Source organism: Marmota flaviventris, chromosome 7, assembly GCF_047511675.1.
Source record: "Marmota flaviventris isolate mMarFla1 chromosome 7, mMarFla1.hap1, whole genome shotgun sequence".
NCBI classification, from domain to species: domain Eukaryota; kingdom Metazoa; phylum Chordata; class Mammalia; order Rodentia; family Sciuridae; genus Marmota; species Marmota flaviventris.
In genome coordinates this window covers 33,342,536-33,351,659 of record NC_092504.1, presented here as the reverse complement: position 1 = coordinate 33,351,659, position 9,124 = coordinate 33,342,536, and the positions used below count along the sequence as shown (strand labels likewise).

The 9,124-nt window shown below is 48.4% G+C and overlaps 1 protein-coding gene across 1 annotated transcript; it reads left to right on the top strand.

Moving 5' to 3' along the window:
* The first annotated feature begins 6,081 nt into the window (after positions 1–6,081).
* Phox2b (paired like homeobox 2B) lies at positions 6,082–8,912 on the top strand. The gene is made up of 3 exons (XM_027945392.2): positions 6,082–6,322; positions 7,156–7,343; positions 8,397–8,912. The coding sequence occupies exons 1-3, from the start codon at positions 6,082–6,084 to the stop codon at positions 8,910–8,912; spliced, it is 945 nt and encodes a 314-aa protein (XP_027801193.1).
* The last annotated feature ends 212 nt before the right edge of the window (positions 8,913–9,124 follow it).

Genomic DNA, 9,124 nt, shown 5'->3' with positions numbered 1-9,124 from the left:
CTGTGTGGACAGTTTTAACTGCCAAACACAATCTTCTAGTCACACATATAAGCCCAGTGAAGAACGGCTCATTCTTAATCATTGATGATAGGAGTTTTAATACAAATGTGAAGTAAAACTCTTGTTTCTGCTCAATCTCATCCAAACACTCTGGGATATTAGCAACCTGGAGGCCTTGACTTTGTGCCTTTTCCTGTCTTCAACCTGAAAATGATTTCTCAGTCCATGCTCTACTCACATGGGCCAGGACATTGCTTCACTGAGAGGGACAATTTTGCCTGATTTTCTTTGAAACATGCCTTCAAGGTCTCAGGACATTGCTGACTTGGGGTGCTGCTAACTCAGTTATTCTGGCAGCTGGTGGCCCAGAAAAATCATGATCCTCTCCACTAGTTCTGTCCTGCAAGCTTGGTCAGCTCATGCTTACTTTTCCCCTCTCCTTCAAATAGTCTTTTTTTTTTTTTTTTAGTTCAGACAGAGAGGGCTCCCTGCCTAATTTAATTTTGTTTCTCCTTTCTTTGTTACAAGCAGATGTCACTTTTACATCTGTGACTCTGATCAAATGCTCCATGTCTCCCCAACCAACAGCCTAGCAGATGTTACTACTATTAGCCAAACCCCAGCAAAAAGGTAATAGGCAGCCCCTTCTGCTAATTATAGCATTGTTAGGGGTGGGAGGAGGAAGGGAGAGGAGGAATAGACTTGGGCTTTCCATGGTGATGTCCTTTGAAGTGTGGATAACGGGGTTGGTACCCCATGGGATGCCTCCAAAGTTAATCCAGATACAGAAACACCAGCTAGGAGTTATCATTAAAGATCCAACCCAAATTCACATGCTTACCTAGGGCAAGTGTCTTTTTCAGAGACATCACTCTGAACATACAACATTAGGGGTGAAGCACCTTATTAATCATGCATAAGTATTGAATATAATGTAAGATAAAACATAGAGTAAACTTATCCAATAAAAATATGGCTTTTAGTTAATTCCTTAAAAAATGAAAATTTTCTACCTCTTTTTTTTCCCCATTAATCTCCTAGAGCCTACTCTTTGACTTGCCTATCCTCTTCCACATAAACATGCAATAGAAAAGACGGTATGTCTACTAATCATCTAAATTCCAAATTCAAGTGTTCGATACACAATTCAGACTCTGCCAATATCATTATCATCATCACTATCATTCTTGTACTGGTAGCTGACACCTACTGGATTCTTTCTGGGTACCAAGCACTGTGTTGATTGCTTTGCAAACTCTTTGTCAATCAGCTAATAAAATTATTAGTCTCACAGAGCCAGGAAGTTAGTTACTAGAACCCCAAAGTTTCTATTATGAAACATGTATTATGGTTCCTATGCAGTTAAAATATGTGGTTAAAAAAATATATCTTAATGCTAGGCCAATACAGTGAGCCATCAGGCTTGGGAATGCTGTGGTTGTTTTGCTTTATGTTCTGGGGAAATGCTGTCCTAATAAATTCTAGATTATTTTCTTTGGTGCAGGTGAATGAGAAGAGTTGCTTGTCTGCAGAAATCTTTTTGAAGAAACCCAAGGACAAAGCTTGCCTTTTAATTCTCTGGTTGAGAGAATGTTGGTTCTGAGTGGAGGCTTAGCTAGGGAATGGGCTGGCTGTGCTGGGATAATTTGGATGCAGCATTAAATAAAGCAATCAAAAATAAAATTCCTCTGAAACTCTCACTGGTATTTAATATTTTATTCATTCCCAAGTTATTGTGTTTTGCCTGTGGTAAAACAGCCTCAAAACAGCCTCCTAGGAGTGAGGCATTAGGAGGCTGACAAGCTTTTTCCCATGAATTGCTACTACAATACAATGGCATTTTGTTTGCTGTTTTGTTTCCTTGTCTTCTAACATTCTTTCTGACTTTCAAGGAAAAAAAGAAGAAGAAAAAGAAACCCTCCTATGAATGGCAAAGAAAAGGAAAGAAAAGTTTCTTTTAAACTTTCAACCTTTTTCATTTGGTACTGGGTAGCATGTAAACATTTTTTTTTTCTCATGGCATATATGCTGGTAGGCTCTTCCCTTTTTTGTACTTTAAATGGCTTTTTTTTTTTTCTTTTGCCAATAGCATTGCCTTTCCATTATTGATTCAGAAAATCGGCAAGGGAAAAAAAAATCAACCGTGTATACATATTAAGAAAGGGAAGTCAGAGGAAGATGGATCAAACCATCCATCTATCCATGTGGCCATTTATCTATCAATCCATCTCGCTACCCACCCGCCTCTATTAAAATAAATAGCAGGCACTGTACACATTGCTGGTTGGCTGAAGTTGTGATCTGGACAAAAGGTCTGTTTGGGAAAAGGATGCTGAAGCTCTAATTCTATTTGTGCCGGTTGAAAATCAGGAGGGGTTTTTCTACACTTCACTTTTATTAGATTATTTCTTATAGATGGTTTCTTTTTTCCTCCCAGACGCGTGGTGGAGGCTGCTGAAGCAGTTGGTCTATAGTTGGAATAATTAAATTAACCATTTGGTACAACTTTTAGGGGAGAGCTCGCGTGTAGAAAGCACAACTGGAACAAAACAGGGCGCTGGGGCTGGGGCTCTGGCCTGGCCCAGCCCCGCACGCCTTTCATCTCTGAGCAGAAGCAGGACCCCGGGCCACAAAAGACGGGCAGAGGAACGATGGGCCAGGGCTAGCGGGGGAGGGACGGTGACACTAAACAAAATAAACCTACAAGGCCTACAAAGGGGAAAATGAAGTCAAGAGCGTTTGCTCATCCGACCGTGCGGTCCCGGCGCTGAAAGGTCTGCTCCTACAAAGGCGAGGGGGCGCACCGCACCGCGGCTGGGCACCAGGGGGCGCCTGGAGAGAGGCCCGGGAACTGCCCCGGCGCCGGGGAGAGGGCTGGCTCTATGAGGAGGCGGCGGCGGGGAGCCAAGGCCGCGGGGAGACCCAGACTGCAGGGCGAGGAGGGATCAAGCCCCTGGCAGGCTATCAGTACTGGCCTCGGTTGGGTCTGGCCCTGGCCCCATCTTGGGGCATCCTCCGCGCATTGATACTTTCCTCGTCTGGGCCCTTGACGAAGTCCTCGACCCGCTCCCTTCGCTTTTTCTTGAGTCAACCCACAGGCGCTGAGTCAACCCAGCTCCCCTGAGTTGCACAGTGAATTTCTTACCCCAGACTCCACCTCGCGCAGGAATTGCCCCTTGCAACCTGCTACATCCCCAAATTCCCACTTTGCCCTAAGAAACATCTACAAAACCTGCCGGCATAAACCCCGCTTCTTCTCCGACTTCTCCTGCACACTTGTGGTTGTCTCAAAAGCTATCCCTGGCTCAAGATGAAATTGACCTGCACTAGGATTTGTGGTAGGGCTCCAGCTTGGGGTGCAGGGCAGCAGCGCAGGGCGGGGATGGAGTTTCCCCAGGAGCGCACACTCTACAACCCGCAGAGATGCAGATGCACCCCAGCTGCACCGAAGAGCCGATTCCAAGGGTGCTGTGAACCCGGAACCTGGCTGTTGTCAAGAACAGATCTTGGAGCTGAAACGCATCTTCTCCCGGACACCCCAAGTCATTCCTGTAGAGAAACGCGCTTAAACCCCACCTCAGCCATGGAGAAGTGGGGCTGGCTGGTTGCTACCCTGGCCGATGTTCTCGTCATACACTTCCCCATGGCGGGACTGGAATGTAGGATCCTCTTAGAAAAACGGGGAAGCAACCTCTATTCCCCGAATTCTGATGGAACCCAGAAACTTGGACAATCACATCCTTGTAACCCCATCTCTCTTAAGTGAGGAGGTGGTGGGGAATTAGGGGTGGGGGAAATTCCTTGTGTGGAATCCAAAGGGATCCAGCCACCTCCTGGTTCAAATGCAGATTCATATTCATGAGAGCGGGATAAATAAAGACAAATCCCCTCTGTAATAACACTTGGATTCGCATCCGTCTTTGCTGGCCTTTAGGTTTAGGGGACTGAAGACAGATGTTTGCATCCCCTTTCTCCTCTTGTCTGGTGACCATAAAGAAAAACCATTTAGAGCATTGCAATTTGTTTACCGCCGCAGTAAAACCTTGTACGCATTTATTTTCATTTCACCCCTGTGCACAAAAAAGTGCACACTGGTCACCAAGGGCCCTCTTTATCAAATACGCATTGTACAACATACAACTGCAATAAAACTATCAGCCCTCCCCATAAAACTATCACCGAGTTCCTCGGTAGGTCTCGCTGCCTGCTCTCGCGACTTTAGCTCTTTCTGATGTCCGGCGGACAGGCAAACACACCTGATAGGAGCCTGAAACTCACCCCACAGAGAAGCACAGGGTTGGGGGGCCGCTGTCCCTGTTTAATCCATTACGGCATCCTCAGTAGTTTAGTGCGCAATAAAACAGGGTGGCAGTGGAGAGCGGGCGCCCATCCACTCCCCGGCACTAGCATCGAATTAAACCACTTAGTTTGGCAAACACTGAACGCCTAAATGCCCCTATAAAGACTTTATGAGTTTGTTACTTTAATTACTGACTTGTTACAGAGCACATAAAGGGGGTAATGAATGCAATAAAACTAATTATCTACACATTTAATTCATATAAAATATCCAGGGTTTGTTTACACCACACGGCGATTCAACTCAGTATTCCCCCTCTTGTCCACCGAGAGGAAGGATTTAATGAAATAGTTTCCCTTATTCTGCTAGAGTCTAACGAACCAAATGAAAATTATCCTCCACTTAAATCATGAGGCCACCGAGGTCCACAAATCACGGCTCCCTTCTTTGTCTGTGCCTGGCTGCCAGCACCCAAGGGCCTGAGGAATCCGGCAAGGAAGCTGCCCGGTCTTGGAGCTTTTGCCTGGACATTTAAATGGAAAGGGGTTCTCCCAGTGCAGTCCGCAAATCTAAAGGGTAAACAGCAATCCTGTTTGGGAAGCCCGAGGTCTATGGTTGGTTGTGGGCACCTGAGAATAGTGGAGGCAAAAAAAGAAAGGGAGAGCACCAGAAGGGCTTGAAAGAGGAGGCACATTTGGGTATGCTTCATGCCCACTTGGTGGCTATGGCGTAATTAAACTGAACAACCATTCTGAATCCCTAAACCAACCAGATACAAACCTCTGCTAATTCAGATGCAGCACTGAGCGCAAAGAACTCATGGGTGGAGAATCAAGATGTTTTACATTGGAGAGCTTTACTCAGGTTTATTTCTTATTTTTATTTTTTAAGCGGCTGTATGCCTGAGTTTCTTGAAAGCACATTAAGCTGCAGAGAAATGCAATTGATAATATGTTCTGTATTTTTTTTTTCACCTCTGCTACCAGGTGAATTTTAAAGAAATCTGCTTATCATTCACATAAACCCCTTTGGCCCACTTACTCTATGTTACAGGGCGCCTGAGTCTTGCCAATGTCCCAGTCCTTTATAACATTTCATGCACTTCGGGGGGTAGGCTTGTTGTTAAATTGAGCGTGTAACACTCTTACAAAACAGGTTTTCTATGACATCAAGGTTTCTTCTCCCTAACCAAGGGAAGGGAGGAAAAAAAAAAAAGAGGACGAAGAAGGGGGAAAACACGCACACTATCTCAATTTATGCCTTAGGTATATGATCAGTTAAAAAGGCTTAAAAGCTCGGGGAAATTGGATCAGGGAGAATCGTCACCCAACTTTCATTATTTCCAAGTAGTGTGATTGAATTAAAGGGCAGGGAGCTGGTTAGAAGGGAGGATCAGGGGCTTAGTGCGTAATGGTGTGGTATTAAATTCTAATTAGAGATGCAGGAATCAATGATAGGGAGGTTGGACAGCTCAGTTCCCCAGTGCCAGCCCAATAGACGGATGAGTTATTGTCATGTAAAAAGCGCCAGCAATAAGACCAACCGCTTTGCTATTGTCCAAGTGGAAAGAGCCAAGTTTATTATGAGGACTATATGCTCTAGAGACCTCAGACAAGGCATCTCATAGGAGGCTTTTTCATAAAACTAGGCTCTGCTGGTAGTAAGGAGGCCAGTTTGGAGGCAGGCGTTGAGCTGTGCACATCTCCCCTCTCCAGCCACCTTCTCCATATCCATCTTTTATTTCATTTTTCCACTTGGCTGAGCCATCTAGAACCTTTTCAATGTATAAAATGGAATATTCTTACCTCAATTCCTCTGCCTACGAGTCCTGTATGGCTGGGATGGACACCTCGAGCCTGGCTTCAGCCTATGCTGACTTCAGTTCCTGCAGCCAGGCCAGTGGCTTCCAGTATAACCCGATAAGGACCACTTTTGGGGCCACGTCCGGCTGCCCGTCCCTCACACCGGGATCCTGCAGCCTCGGCACCCTCAGGGACCACCAGAGCAGTCCGTACGCCGCAGGTAAGGACCGCCAGCTCTCTCAGCGGAGGAAGCCGCCTTTCCGCTCGTATATAGGAAGCCTTGATTGCATTTGAAAATGGAAATGTGTTTAGTATTTACCAAACGAAATTTGCTTACACAAATGAAAGAATTTATCACGTTAGAAGCGATTGCAGGGAGGGGTAATTCACTTACAGGGTTACACTATCCTAGTCACACCCGAACCGCCAACAAAATTATCTTAAGCTGCCAAAATGATAGGCATAATTTATTTACTTTGCGATGAGACGTAAAGCTTAGAAAATAATTAAATAACAAAGAGTAAAGCTCATTACTGGCAGTGTCTCTTTTTTTAAGAACCGACAGCGGCTCACACCTCTCTGGCTGGTCATTTTTATGATCATTTCTTTCATTTATTATTTTTTTTGCAGCACTTTCCCCCAACTTTTGGGTCGCGTCAACTTCTGAGAATTGAAAAGTTGCAACGGTGGGAGTGTTTGGTAACTTTTCCCCTGGCTCCCTGATATTACAACTGATGTTTTTGGACTGTTTTTTCCTGCTGAAAGCTCTATCCCATGTCCCGGGCCTCAAGCCATCTCAAATACGCCTTTTCCACCCACCCAAAGGCGCTTGTGCTAGAAGGGCCCCGGCCAAAACCCGAAGTTTGAGCCGCTGTTTCGGTATATAATTAATTTGCTCCGGTTTTTCCCCCTCGCGCAGCTCCTCTCGGGTACCCTCTACTCGAGTGCTGGTAGCGGCTCCCGGGCGATCTGACCTTGGAGTCTCTGCATTCCAGCCCCGCTGCCCTCGCGCTCCTGACTGTTCTGCTCATTGTCTCCCCTGTCATCCCCTAGTTCCTTACAAACTCTTCACCGACCACGGCGGCCTCAACGAGAAACGCAAGCAGCGGCGCATCCGCACCACTTTCACAAGTGCGCAGCTCAAAGAGCTGGAGAGGGTCTTCGCTGAGACTCACTATCCGGACATCTACACCCGGGAGGAGTTAGCCCTGAAGATCGACCTCACAGAGGCGCGAGTCCAGGTATCCGCGCCGGCAAACTGACCCAGCTCCTGCACTGGTCCCGGCAGGGATTGGGGTTGCGGGGTGGGTGGTGCTGCTCAGGGTTCATAATCCCGGGGCCTCTCATTGGAAGGGTCAAGGACCCAGGGCTGGTCAGAGTGGTTGAATTTGGCACGGCTGTGCGCGCGAGGAAAGGTTAGGGCGTGCGCTCTTGGCAATTTATTCACAACTGCAAAGTGTTTCCCATTGGAGTAGAGGAATTCAGGGGTCCTTGGAACGCGAATGAGCGAAGCATTCAGGGGCAGAAAGTGCCCCGTGGGGAAAATGCAGATTTTGCCCCGTATTATAAACAATTTTTATTAAATACCTCCTAATTCAAGCGCTTTTAGCCTAGTGCCAAGAGTGTTTGAACCTAGTTCCATGGTGCATTTTTCTCGGGTACTGTGACTTGCGGCAGATTTGGAAAGGAGCTATGATTCCCTGAAGGTCAGGAGCTACGACTTAACTTTAACCTTTTAGGAATCCAAGAGTGTTTAAAGAGCAGGCCAAGGGGCCTCTCCTGGTGAGCCCCCCAGTGGAAGGGCGGTGCACACAATCGCATGCTCCTTCAGGCCCAAAGTCCGGAGATCAGCAGCCGGCCGCCAAACCGGAGGCCCCCTCCTACCAATTAAAGTTTAGCATTAGACTTGAACCCTGGGATATGGAGAGTTTGGGGTTGCCAAAGAAGCCGACTGAGCAAAGACACAGCAAAACAAGGGCTTCCATTTTACAGCCGTCCTAGGAATTGCGGTCTTTTTACCTCTCGCGCAAGGTGCAATTGCCCTAGCATGCTCACGCCCAGAGAAAGTTTTTTTTTTTTTTCCGAAGTTGAACTGGCAAAAAGGATTGGTAGACTTGATGGGCTGGGAGAGCGTTGTGTGTGATCTTTGTGGCGCATGGGTGACCGGGTAGGGGATGGCTGTTAAAACCGTCCGAAATGGAACGTGGGACACTCTAACAGCCACTTTTTCTTTCTTTCTTTCTTTTTTTCTTCTTTTCCCCGCTCTCATCGTCTTTCCTGCCCTCTTGGGCCAGGTGTGGTTCCAGAACCGCCGCGCCAAGTTTCGCAAGCAGGAGCGCGCAGCAGCTGCTGCAGCGGCCGCAGCCAAGAACGGCTCCTCGGGAAAAAAGTCTGATTCCTCCCGGGACGACGAGAGCAAAGAGGCCAAGAGCACCGACCCGGACAGCACTGGGGGCCCGGGCCCCAATCCCAACCCCACCCCCAGCTGCGGGGCGAGTGGCGGCGGTGGCGGCGGGCCCAGCCCGGCGGGAGCTCCTGGAGCGGCCGGGCCGGGGGGCCCGGGAGGCGAACCCGGCAAGGGCGGCGCTGCGGCGGCGGCGGCGGCGGCTGCGGCCGCTGCAGCAGCTGCGGCGGCAGCGGCGGCGGGAGGCCTGGCTGCGGCCGGGGGGCCTGGACAAGGCTGGGCTCCCGGCCCCGGCCCCATCACCTCCATCCCAGATTCGCTCGGTGGCCCCTTCGCCAGCGTCCTATCTTCACTCCAAAGACCCAACGGTGCCAAAGCCGCCTTAGTGAAGAGCAGTATGTTCTGATCTGGGATCCAGCGGCGGCGGCGGCGGCGACAGCGCGAGAGCCAGGGTCCGGGCGGGCGAGTGGGCGAGCGGGTAGGCCCAAGGCTATTGTTGTCGCTGCTGCTGTGGCTTTTTCATCGAGGGCCTAAAATAATCGCGATACGAATAACGAGCAAATGACGTTGCCCCTATTTCAACCCCACTCCTACCCCCTTCCTCACCCCCAAACAAAA